The 12,904-nt window shown below is 43.0% G+C and overlaps 1 protein-coding gene across 1 annotated transcript; it reads left to right on the forward strand.

Moving 5' to 3' along the window:
• The first annotated feature begins 902 nt into the window (after positions 1 to 902).
• On the forward strand, positions 903 to 11,213 carry LOC132253568 (uncharacterized). The gene has a single exon (XM_059736040.1). It carries the CDS (start codon positions 5,738 to 5,740, stop codon positions 11,207 to 11,209), a length of 5,472 nt encoding a protein of 1,823 aa, XP_059592023.1. The 5' UTR covers positions 903 to 5,737; the 3' UTR covers positions 11,210 to 11,213.
• The last annotated feature ends 1,691 nt before the right edge of the window (positions 11,214 to 12,904 follow it).

Here is a 12,904-nt window from a genome sequence, read left to right on the forward strand (position 1 = left end):
AAAAAGAAAAAGAGTGGGGGGTCCGGTGTCTCGATAAAGGGAAAGGAAGAAAGAGGAGAGAGGAGGGAAAAAATGGGGGGGCAAATCTTGGGAATTGGGGGGAAAAGATAGAGGGAGGGGGGCAAAATGGGGAGAAAAAAAAATGGGGGGAAAGGAAAGTGGGGGGGGGGGGGGGAGGGGGGTGTAGACCCTCAATTTTGTCCCTTTAGCACATGTCTTTGAGTTCGTTTTCAGTACTTCAAAATAGTTCCTTGGTGGCCCATGGCTACTCATACCACTTACCTTTTTCTGAGTCACCTCGGAGATTTTGGTCGAGGGATTATCTGACCCATTATTGTGACCCTTGGCAGCCCTATTTTAGACTTAGGCTTTTCGTTCATTTTTAGGATAGCTTTTAGGGTAGCTCATTTAGGCACCCTAGGCCCACTTAGGCCCATTTAGGCATCCTAGCCCATTTAGGCACTTAGGCCCATTTAGGCACCCTAGATCCACTTAGGCACTTAGGCCCATTAGGTCCACCTTGGCCCACTTAGTCTCACCTTGGCCCATTAGTCTTTGCTTTTTGTATGACTTGTATGGTTGTATGACCCATTTATCTCATTTACTTATTTATTTATCTTTATTTTTTATTATTACTAACCACTTTTATTTGATCATTTATTATGGTTTTATTTATTCATTTGTTTTAATTTATTTTCATTATTATCAATCATTTTTTAGTTATTTATTTATTTAGTATTCTTACTTATTTATTTATTATCTTGTTATTTATTCATTTATCTATTATTATCATTTTATATTCTCCGATTTATTTATTTAGTTATTTATTTATTTTATTATTTATTATCTATTTTATTATTTATTTATTTATTTAATTTAATAATTTGAAATTTTTTATGGAAGAAGTCTACCATTGGAGAAGTTTTTGAAAACGGTAAAACTCTTTAAATGATATGCATGGATTGTAGGTGATATGCTTGGATTGGTATTGTTTGAAATTAAAAAAAAAGGAGTTTTTCCGGTGCATAAGATAAAATCTAGAGAGAGGAAGACTCCTCACGTAGAAGGACTGTTATTTGCTATAAAAAAGCTCTAACAGATAGGTAGAAGGGGAGGACTTTCGGCACATAGAAAAAAAAAAAGAAAAGAGAGAGAGAGAGAGGCGGAAAAATTGGATTTTCAGGGAAGACTTTCTAGTGAGAAGCTGTCGGTGGAGAAGAAGGAGAGGGCGGTTGAAGAAATCTCAGACGACAAACCAGTGGGATCTCCTTGCCAGAAGAGGGCGTTCCTCGGTATGTTTGTTGAGAACTCCTTACTTATTGATATTATCACTTTGTTCTGTATCCTCTCTGGTTAGTGTTCTTTTACCATTGTTTTTTTGTTAGGATATGAAAGTGATATTGGTCTTCTCTTCTCTCATATTCTTTTAGTTTCATCTAATCATAAATCTAAACGTAGTCTCAATCACACCACTGGTCTGCGAATCTATCGACTTCAGAAAGAAACCAGGATCCCATTTAATGTCTAGTTTCCTTGTTTATTTTGTTATGGATATCCTGTATTTTGTTTCGTTTACTACTCTACATCTAATATCCCGATCCATGTCCCTGTTTTTGGCTCACATCTTTGAATTTACTCCGGACGTTTGGTTTCGTGTTCTGATTTGCACTTGAGAGAGAGGGTTCAGTACATGACAAGCCATATATCGTGTTAAATGGAAATTTGGATTTTTTTTTCACTGGAGATTTTAGATTTCAAAAATTGGTTTGCATAGGAACTCTTCCCGAAGTCGGACCTTCGACAAGCCATTCAATTCCTAGTCATTCCTAATCTCCAGCGTTCCTCTATCTGAATTTCAGATAGATTTGGTTACCCACTTCCCGAAAACACTAGAAACTAAGTCCACTCCTTTTAGGTCACTGCTTTCTCATCATTCGCGGGATGGGTCTTCCACATCTGCTTGTGTTCCTGTTCCTAACTAGTTCGTTGCGATCTTCTCGTTTTGAAGCCCTAGATGATCAAAGTTTGGTTCCTACTTCGCCATGGTCTTGGAACAGAGAAACTAAACCACCATTCTCTTCATACCTTCCTCGAGAAATTGAACCCACTATGGTGGGTGCTGGGCTGGTAAATCTAGGCAACACAATGCTTTCTTAATGCAGTGCTCCAATGCTTCACGCACACTGTCCCCCTTGTCCAGAGCCTTCGTTCTTGCAATTATGCCATGCCTTGTCATAGTTTGTGTTTCTTCCATTGGTTTCTGTTTATATTAAAGAATGATCCGACTTTGTTAGTTCCATCGTAATATCCAGAAGTTCCTTCTTCTTTCTTCCATGTTCAAGCCTGTTGAAAGTGCATGTATGATACATGGCTTTGAATGATTGCCCATCTACGTGTTTCCCTTCCCCTTGCCATCCTTTTGCTATATCTTATAGCCTTTGTTCATGGTTTGTGGGTCGGGTTGCAAGAACGTCTTATCGTTTGCAATGATTAGCACCCGAGCCATCCTCATTTGGCTGATCAATGTCACTGGGGAAGTCCTTGGAGGGCGGTTGCTACTCTTGATATTACAGGTGATATGGTGGTATTTGTGGGTTTTGTTGAGGGTATTTGGGTTCAGATCGAAACTGCCCATCTGAGGTCCTGGATGAAAGAATCAATCCTGTGTCAGTTGTTTGTCTCAATTATCTATAAGATAGACAAGTGTCCTTATTAGCAACAGGTGAAAGAATGGGTATGCAGATAGATCCAAGCCAAGTTGGAGAGTGGTGTCGGACACGCGCTTGATGAAGGAAACATTGAGGTTCTTGGATATAAACATGGTCCTACCATCAGATCTGATGTGACAACCAATATGTTGTGTCACAAGGAAGAAATATTTGAACCAATACTTCTCTGCATGGCCATGAGAATTCCGAGTATATATACTCCTCGACTGGGACGACGTTCATAATGTTGGCCACGTGTGAACTATTTTTTTTGAAGATTTGAAGCTTAATAGGTTGGAGTATGGGGCAGACCTCTAGCACTGCTAGGTTTGCCTGACACAGGTGGACAGATTGCTTATATGCTGGATCAAGTGCGTGCCTTGGAAAATGAGATGCTTCTTAAGATACAAAAGCAAGGACTTGATGTCATTCCTAAAATTCTCATAGTTACCTGACTTATACCTGATGCAAAGGGGGCCACACGCAATCAGAGACCTGAAAGAATCAGTGGTACAGAACATACACATATTTTTTGAGTGCCATTTAGAACTTGAAAATATGCACATATTCTTTTTTGATCCTTGCTGCCAGTTTTCACTCAACCACTGACCCTTTAATTTCAAAATTCATTTTGACAACTTTAGGATATCTGTAAAAAATTTCCAGAAATTTTATGACTTTCCTCACTTCTTGAACTTGAATTTGAGGTTTTGTTTGAGTTAGAAAGTCATTCTGAGATAGAAGATATAAATGAGTCTTTAGGAGGACTCCGTTTTCACATAGTTCTGGACACCCAAGATCTTTTGGAAAAAATAAAATACTAGAGGACTTTCTAAAATTGATTCAACATTTTTTCTCAATTATAAGCTTCTTGAAATTGATTTTAGACACATAAAATATTAGAAAATATGCATTTTTGAGGGAGATATGATTTTTCAAAGTTGTGCCTACTGCGCATGCTGGAGTTTGTACATCTGATTAGATTTATAGTTTTAAAAATATTTTTGAGTACTATTCGACCCCGAATATATTTTTTATGTGATATAGACATTTTGAAATATGTGTGTGATTTTTTTTATGATTTTATAGGATCATTTATTATTTTTTAAAAATCCATTTATGCACGTCACTTTTCCTTATCTAATCTGGACTTTGTAGAACCTTTAGGTGCCTTTGCGATAATCTGTCTTTTGAATGAGTGTTTGGCTTTCGGTATGTTAATCTAGGTGTGTAGGAGTTGTTTCCTGAAATTTTTTGTAATCAAATTCCACTCTAAACCATTTTTTTAGAAATTGTTTTATGATGCTTCATTTTCTAACCGCATGCTGATGGTTTTATACCTTACTTGAAATTGTTATTATTTTTGGAGTCATTTAATTTGTCTTAGCTCAATTTTGGCTTTGAAACTGTATATTAGATATAATGGATATTTCATATAATTTATGCTTGCCCTAACCAATTTAGTATTTCTCGAGGAATCTTATAAAATATACTTGCTATCCAGGTACGTTCTCTATCCTCTAATTCCAAAATTCTATGAAAATGCATGCTATCATGAGCTATATCCATGCTTTGATTTAATCCTTGGGTGCTTAGATGTATGTTTGACTTGCTTGGATGAAATGCATGTTGCGTGCTATATCTCTATACTAACTTTGATGTCTTGTGATAGCGCTTGAAAAGTCGTTCAGGTACGCACTTCGATTCCCTCTCATGGTTTGTTTTCTTATTAGGCATGCAATATTTGAAATCACCTAGTCTACTTAGGTATCCATGATCAACCATTTAATTGCCACGCTTCCCTTAACTTAGTCAGTAGAGACCTTTTTAGGGCTTAGAGGGGTGCTACCTCCTAAAGGTACCTTCCCAATAAGTAACCTGATCCCCGGACTTAGACTCGGGTTTCTCAAAGACATGCTTTTTCCAAAACTATGGAGTCACTTTTTAGGGTTTTTCTTTCTTGTTTTATTTTCCCTTCAAAATAAAAATAAAATAGGTGGCGACTCCAACTCTTTTTCAAAAATCAATTTTTTCACAAATAAAAAGCGAGTCTCGCCGATCGAGTGGGGGCGCACGTGAAAAATGCGGGTCCACAAATTGGCGACTCCACTGGGGACTTTGAGGATCAAGCTTGAACACTAGTTGAGGAAAATGTGGCGTTTAATTGGTCGATTAGTGGGTACCTCCTTTTTAGGCAAGGTGATTCGATTTGCTTACTTGTTTGGTTTGCTATCTTACCATGTTTGATTGCCTTGGATGATCACTTGATTGTTTTGCTCACTTTAACATGATTCACTCTCACATATGCTAGATAGGACTTTGATTGTTTGATATTTGTCTGCTTCGCATGATTGCTTGTTGCATGACAACCTTTTCTCTTGCATGTTCGTATGATTGCTTGTCTTCGTTCACTATCTCACTTTAGATCTTAGGTTTTTCGGATGCACCCACATCCTTCATTGTGCACTTTAGATTATCCTTGAGTGTTGAGAGATGGGAGAGCCTTCACCATTAAGAAACCCCCTGGGAACGCGAGGAAGTGCATGTGTGGAGGTGATGACCACCTTGCATGGAAGCACCCCGTCTCTTTGGAGGCGTGCAGAGGGTTGCGTACCGCCGGAGGGTACGATCGCTTCTGCTAGGGATCCTTTGACCCACCCATTTTATCCTATAGAGCCGCCTTAACCTTGTAGGTTAACCTAGACCCAATTAAGATTTCATTTCTACACGTGGGTGCATCTGTGGACCTTCAGAGCTGCCTTGGTCACAATTGGATTCGGTTATCCCTTCCTTAGTCTCCTTTTGGTGTAATCAGAGGAGGTTATCAGATTGAGTACATTTGGGCTATTTTCTTGCACACTTATCAGCTGATTCATACAGAGTCGCTTTCGTACCGCACCTTATCCAGTGTTTCCATATTTGTAGGAGAGTTTATCGTGACCATTCTGGATTCACCTTTGTGGATTAGAGTTGGAGGCAGATTGACCAGAGTATCAGACCAGTTAGACCAGAGATCAGATCAGGGGGATATGGATTCTCAGATAGTTACCGTTGACCAGTTTGCTGCGGCCATGGCTTCGATCCAAGAGGCTATAGCTAGCCTTGGCCAGAGGATAGATGGGCAGCAGGCCCAACAGGTCCCAGTTCAGGAGGATACCCATTTTGATGCCACAGTACCACCACCACTTCCGCACAGTCAGCCAGCACCACAGACTATACCTTTTACTCTGCATAGTCAGACTGAGGTTGCACCACCTCCTGCCATAGTGCCTACTCCGATCTCAGAGGACCCACATGCTCGTATGGATAAACTTGAGCAGAAGTTGAGACAGATGAGGACTTCAGAGGGAGCTATTACTTGGGAGGATTTTGATGGAGCACCAGTGGCCAGTCTACCGGCTAAGTTCAGGATGCCTGAGATTGAGAGATACACAGGCATAGGATGCCCTCGCATCCATTTGAGACTCTATAGTACTGTTATGGGGGCCCATGGACTAGATGATGCCCAGATGGTTATGCTCTTCCCTATGTCATTGAGTGGTGCTGCACAGCGTTGGTTCGCTTCATTGGAGGTATCACGCCGTAGGACTTGGGATGACTTAGCCCAGGAGTTTTTGAGACAGTTTGCATTTAACACTGTCATTGATGTTTCGAGGAGAGAGTTGGAGGCTTTGAGACAGAGGCCGGAGGAGTCAGTCACTTCGTTTATCTCCCGCTGGAGGGAGAAGATTTCACAGATTATAGACCGTCCTTCAGAGAGAGATCAGATTAGCATGATCATGAGGAGCTTGCAGCCTAGATTTGCTAGACACTTGATGGGATTTCCTCATACGGATTTTGGATCTTTGGTACAGGCTTTGTATGGTATAGAGGAGGGTATTGCTAGAGGACTGTGGTCCGAGTCTTCCTCTATTGATCCTAAGGGGAAGAGGCCTTTAGGAGGGCAGAGATCAGGAGATGTTGGTGCTATCAGTTCAGCAGGGATGAGACCTTCTAGACGCTATCAGACAATTGGGCAGACTCCTGGGTACTACTATCCACCTTCACCCCATGTGCAGTATAGGCCACCTGTTCCCTCCAGACCTATGACTCCTACCTATTTGCATCCAGACTCACAGCCTGTTTTTGCTGCACACGTCGCAGAGAGGCCTCTTGCCCCATATACTCGACCCCGAGCTCCACAGACCACTACTTATGTGCAGAGGCCACCACGTCAGTTTACTCAGTTGGGTATGCCTTTGAGTCGAGCTTTTCAGAAGCTCGCAGAAGGTGGATTATTGGCTCCATTAGCATCCAGGCCTTTACCCCAGCTCATACCACCTCGCTTTAGGATGGACTTACATTGTTCCTATCATCAGGGGCCAGGGCATGACACGGACCATTGCACTGCTTTGAGACATGCTATTCAGGATTTGATAGATCAGGGTTTGGTCAACTTGGGGCAGCCAAGTGTGACCACTAACCCTCTTCCTGCTCATTCTACACACGTAGTGCATCCATCTTCAGGAGATATTCATCACATGGACCTTATAGAGGATGACAGTATACACATGTTGAGTTGGGATGATGGATTACCCGAGCCGATTGTTTTGCATGACAGTTATGAGGTTGATGGGGTTTCAGTGGTCCCTCAAACTCCTGCACCATTCAGTTTGATCCCAGACGAGGCACCATTCCAGTTGACTCATCCTACACCCTTAGTTATCGGATGTCAGGATGCCTTTATCCCATTCACTTTATGGCCAGAGGATGATGATTCAGAGGGGAGGGAGATACAGATTGTGACTCGTAGTGGGAGGATAGCTCAGCCACCACCACCAGCAGTCAGACCATTTGAGGGTACAGCCTCTCATGAGGAGGTTAGGAGAGAAGATGATGAGGTTTTGAGACAGCTACAGAGCACTCAGGCTCTCATTTCCATCTGGAGTTTATTAGCATCATCCAGTACTCATAGAGATGCTTTGATTCGAGCCTTGAGTCAGATCAGAGTAGAGACTACCACCACTCCAGAGGGATTGATTCATATGATGACGGCTGGTAGAGCCACTTGCATTGTATTTTCAGATGATGACTTGCCACCTGATGGTTTAGACCACGTGCGCCCTCTATACATCACAGTGGGATGTTCAGGCCGTAGAGTCCCGTCTGTCCTACTAGACAACGGCTCAGCCCTGAATGTTTGCCCTTTAGCCACTGCTATAGCCCTTGGTTTCGCGCCTTCAGATTTTGGTCCTTCTACTCAGACAGTCAGGGCGTATGATAGCACCAAGAGGGAGGTTATGGGTACCTTGATGATTGATTTGCAGATTGGTCCAGCCACATTTTCCACTTTGTTCCAGGTTTTGAGGATTCCTACATCCTTTAACCTGCTACTGGGCCGACCATGGATTCATGTAGCTGGAGCTATTCCTTCTTCCCTTCATCAGAAGGTGAAGTTCATTCATGATGGGCAGGTTATCACAGTACAGTCTACCAGGGATATGTTAGCCTATTCCGAGCCAGTACTTCAGATTAGTCACAGTGAGGATGACCTATGTTTGACTGGATTTACTTTTGATGAGATACAGACTCTCGAGATTGAGGATTTTCATAGAGACTTTGTGGCTATGTCGTTTGATCAGCACAGTAGCACAGTGGTCCTTGATATGATGAGGGGTATGACCTTTCTACCTGGCATGGGGTTAGGACGACGTCAGCAGGGACCGAGCGAGTTCATAGCTGCCATTGACCATGATACGACATTTGGACTTGGATTCATCCCTACTGAGGCCGATTACCGTCACATGGCGCGGCTGCGCAAGGAGAGGGTGAGAGCCCGTTTATCCCACACACCATTTGATTATCCTATTCGACCCTATAGGATGAGTTTGGCTGACTACTTTGTCAGAGGATCAGAGACTCGACCTCATTTAGAGGAGATTGATAGTGTGGTTCATACAGATAGAGAGACCGATCTTCAGCATCTATTTCACCAGCTACAGTTGAGTGATGGGGCTCTCGACACTTTTTTCCCTATGACGATTACTCCCACGTCTCCAGATCGAGCTAGCATGTTGTCTCTATGCTTTCCAGAGGAGATCACGAGTGATGGGGTGATTGTTGATCCTACTGAGGTGATTGATGGAGTTGTTCCCCATGATGAGTACCGTGATGAGATGGACATGATGACCGTGAGCCAGATTGCCGGCATTGTTCAGCTTCAGCCTGTTTCAGCATTTGATATGTTTGGGGTATCTACCATTGAGGTTTTTGAGGGGACTCAGACTCTTCCTGTTCCAGAGCTTCCAGAGGATGATAGTAGTTTGTTTGAGGGCATTGTTAGCCCAGTTGAGGGAGCGTCCGACCTTGTGGACCCACCTCTTTCTTTTGATGTTTTATCGGGATTTGTCTGCCGCTCTGACGATGTTTCTGTTGCTTCATTTATGGATTTGAGCATTTTTGAGTATTCGCCTGTCTCTTGTGATAGTATCTCTACATCTGCACCCCACTCACCCATTACACAGATATTTGATATAGATGATGAGATTGCACAGCCCGGTTCGGATAGGGACTCTTTGGATCATGACTCTGGTCCCATAGATGAGAGAGTTTCACCTGCTGCAGGGGACATTGAGATTGTTGATTTTGGCACAGAGGATCAACCTAGAGAGCTGAAGATTGGTTCATCCCTATCTACAGATGAGAGAGATAGACTCATCCATTTACTCAGGTCATATTTGGATGTCTTTGCATGGTCTTATGAGGACATGCCAGGTCTTGATCCCTCTATAGTCCAGCACCATTTACCTACCCTACCACATGCTAGACCAGTTAAGCAGAAATTGAGACGGTTGCATCCACGTTGGAGTCTACAGGTAAAAGAGGAGATTCAGAAACAACTCAGTGTTGGGTTCATATCAGTAGTTGAGTATCCAGAGTGGTTGGCTAATGTCATCCCTGTTCCTAAAAAGGATGGCAAAGTTAGGGTTTGTGTTGACTTCAGAGATCTCAATAAAGCCAGCCCTAAAGATGACTTTCCCCTTCCACACATTGATTTGTTGGTTGATGGCACCGCAGGCCATTCGATGTTGTCTTTCATGGATGGGTTTTCAGGGTATAATCAGATTTTGATGGCTCCAGAGGATATGGAGAAGACAACCTTTATTACTGAGTGGGGTACCTACTGTTACAGAGTTATGCCATTTGGGTTGAAGAACGCAGGAGCCACTTATCAGAGAGCCGCTACCACTTTGTTTCATGACATGATGCATAGGGATGTCGAGGTTTACGTGGATGATATGATCGTGAAATCCCGAGGTAGAGCAGATCACTTAGATGCTTTAGAGAGATTCTTTGAGAGGATCCGGAAGTTTAGATTGAGGTTGAATCCCAAGAAGTGCACCTTTGGAGTGACTTCTAGGAAATTATTGGGGCATATGGTCAGTGAGCGGGGCATAGAGGTCGACCCAGATAAAATCAAAGCCATACTTGACATGCCTGCACCAAAGACTGAGAAAGAGATTAGAGGTTTTCTGGGCAGATTACAGTACATTAGTCGGTTCATAGCCAGATTGACAGACATATGTGAGCCTATCTTTCGTCTTTTGAGGAAGAACCAGCCAACAGTTTGGAATGATGACTGTCAGTTTGCATTTGAGAAGATCAAGGAGTATTTGCTTTCTCCTCCTGTTTTAGTGCCTTCTACGCCAAGACGTCCACTTCTTCTATATTTGTCAGTTTCAGACATGGCCTTGGGATGTATGTTAGCTCAGATTGATGACTTAGGAAAGGAGCGAGCTATTTACTACCTGAGTAAGAGGATGTTGGAGTATGAGATGAGATATGTTATGATTGAGCGCCTTTGCTTAGCACTAGTTTGGGCTACCAGGAGATTGAGGCATTACATGACAGAGTATTCAGTGCATTTGATATCCCGTCTAGACCCATTGAGATACTTGTTTGATAGACCTGCATTGACTGGTAGATTGATGAGATGGCTCGTACTTTTGACAGAGTTCGATATTCAGTATGTTTCTCAGAAGTCTATTAAGGGAAGTATTGTTGCCGATCACTTAGCCTCACTACCGACATCTGAGGACAGACCAGTTGATGATGATTTTCCAGATGAGGAGTTTGTTGCTATGACCAGCTTATCGGGATGGTGCATGTACTTCGATGGTGCAGCCAATCAGTCAGGGTATGGGATTGGTGTTCTATTGGTATCCCCTCAGGGCGATCACATTCCGAGGTCCGTTCGTTTGGCATTCTCTGATCGACATCCTGCCACGAATAACATAGTTGAGTATGAGGCTTGTATCCTTGGTTTAGAGACTGCATTGGAGCTTGACATTAGACAGATGGAGGTGTTTGGTGACTCCAATCTGGTACTCAGGCAGATTCAGGGGGATTGGAAGACTAGGGACGTGAAGCTTAGGCCATATCATGCTTATTTAGAGTTGTTGGTTGCGAGATTTGACGACTTGAGATATGTTCATCTGCCTAGAGCGCAGAACCGTTGCTAACGCCTTAGCTACTTTAGCTTCCTCCGTGGACATTCCGATTGATGTAGTCATACGTCCATTACTGATTGAGTCCAGGTCTGCACCCGCCTATTGTTGTCTGATTGGAGAGACAGAGGTCCAGGATGACCTACCTTGGTATCATGACATTTATCAGTTCCTTAGATCTGGCACATACCCTGAGGTAGCCACTACCAAGGATCGGAGAGCACTGAGGCATTTGGCTACTAGATTTGTGATTTGCGGAGATACCTTGTACAGACGATCAGCTGATGGTATGCTTCTATTGTGTTTAGATCGAGCCTCTGCAGATTGAGTGATGAGAGAGGTCCATTCCGGAGTTTGTGGTCCCCATATGGAAGGACACATGCTAGCCCGTAAGATTATGAGGACGGGCTATTTCTGGTTGACTATGGAGACAGATTGTTGTCAGTTTGTCCAGAAATGCCCAGAGTGTCAGATTCATGGTGATCTCATTCATGCACCGCCATCAGAGTTACACGCTTTGACCTCGCCATGGCCATTCTCAGTATGGGGTATTAATATTATTGGGAAGGTTTCACCAAAATCTTCCAGTGGTCACGAGTTCATCCTGGTTGCCATAGATTATTTCACCAAGTGGGTGGAGGCTGCATCATATGCGAGATTGACATCTGCTAGGGTTGCTAGTTTCATCAGATCACACATCATTTGCCGCTATGGGGTTCCTCATGAGTTGATTTCCGACAGAGGGGCGCACTTCCGAGCTGAGGTAGACACTTTGTTGCAGGAGTATGGCATTCGACATCATAGATCTTCAGCATATAGGTCACAGACCAATGGGGCAGTAGAGGCTGCAAACAAGAATATTAAGAAGATTTTGAGGAAGATGGTTGAGACTTCTCGAGATTGGTCAGAGAAGCTTCCTTTTGCATTGTGGGCGTACCGCACCTCTTTTCGCACCTCTACAGGAGCTACGCCTTACTCCCTAGTGTATGGTATGGAGGCTGTTTTGCTAGTCGAGACAGAGATGGGCTCATTGAGAGTAGCCCTTGAGCAGCAGATTTCTGAGACAGAGTGGGCTCAGGCTCGATTTGATCAGCTTAACCTTTTAGATGAGAGGAGATTGAGAGCAGCAGATCATGTTCAGGCCTATCAGAGAAAGATGGCTCGTGCCTTCAAGAAACGGGTTAAGCCTAGACCATTGCAAAAAGGGGACTTAGTTTTGAGGATTCTCAGAGGTTTGATTGGAGACCCTAGAGGAAAGTTTAGACCTAGTTGGAGTGGGCCTTATGTTATCCGAGAGTTGACTCCAGAAGGGGCTGCATGGTTGACAGACTTAGATGGAAACCAATTTTCAGAGCCTACCAACGTGGATCAGCTGAAGAAGTATTATGTTTGAGACCGTGGTCGCAGGATGGGTGGCCATCATTTCGGTTAGCCTTACACCTTATCACCTTTATTGAAATATTAAACCATTGCTAGCCCATTGAGCCTCACGTGGTATATTATAGCCTTATTTCTTTCTTATAGCTTTGATTACCATTTCTACACCCGGGTTGGGGCCCTTTGATGTATATGCATGCTTTGCTAGGAAAGTCTCATGAGCTTTAGACTTATAAATCTATCTTCTCATTTTGTTACCATCCTCTTATCACCCTATTTGTTCTATTTTATTATCATCATATATTCATTCTCTTTCTTTTCTCTATCATTATT

This window comes from Vitis vinifera, chromosome 3, assembly GCF_030704535.1.
Source record: "Vitis vinifera cultivar Pinot Noir 40024 chromosome 3, ASM3070453v1".
NCBI classification, from domain to species: Eukaryota; Viridiplantae; Streptophyta; class Magnoliopsida; order Vitales; family Vitaceae; genus Vitis; species Vitis vinifera.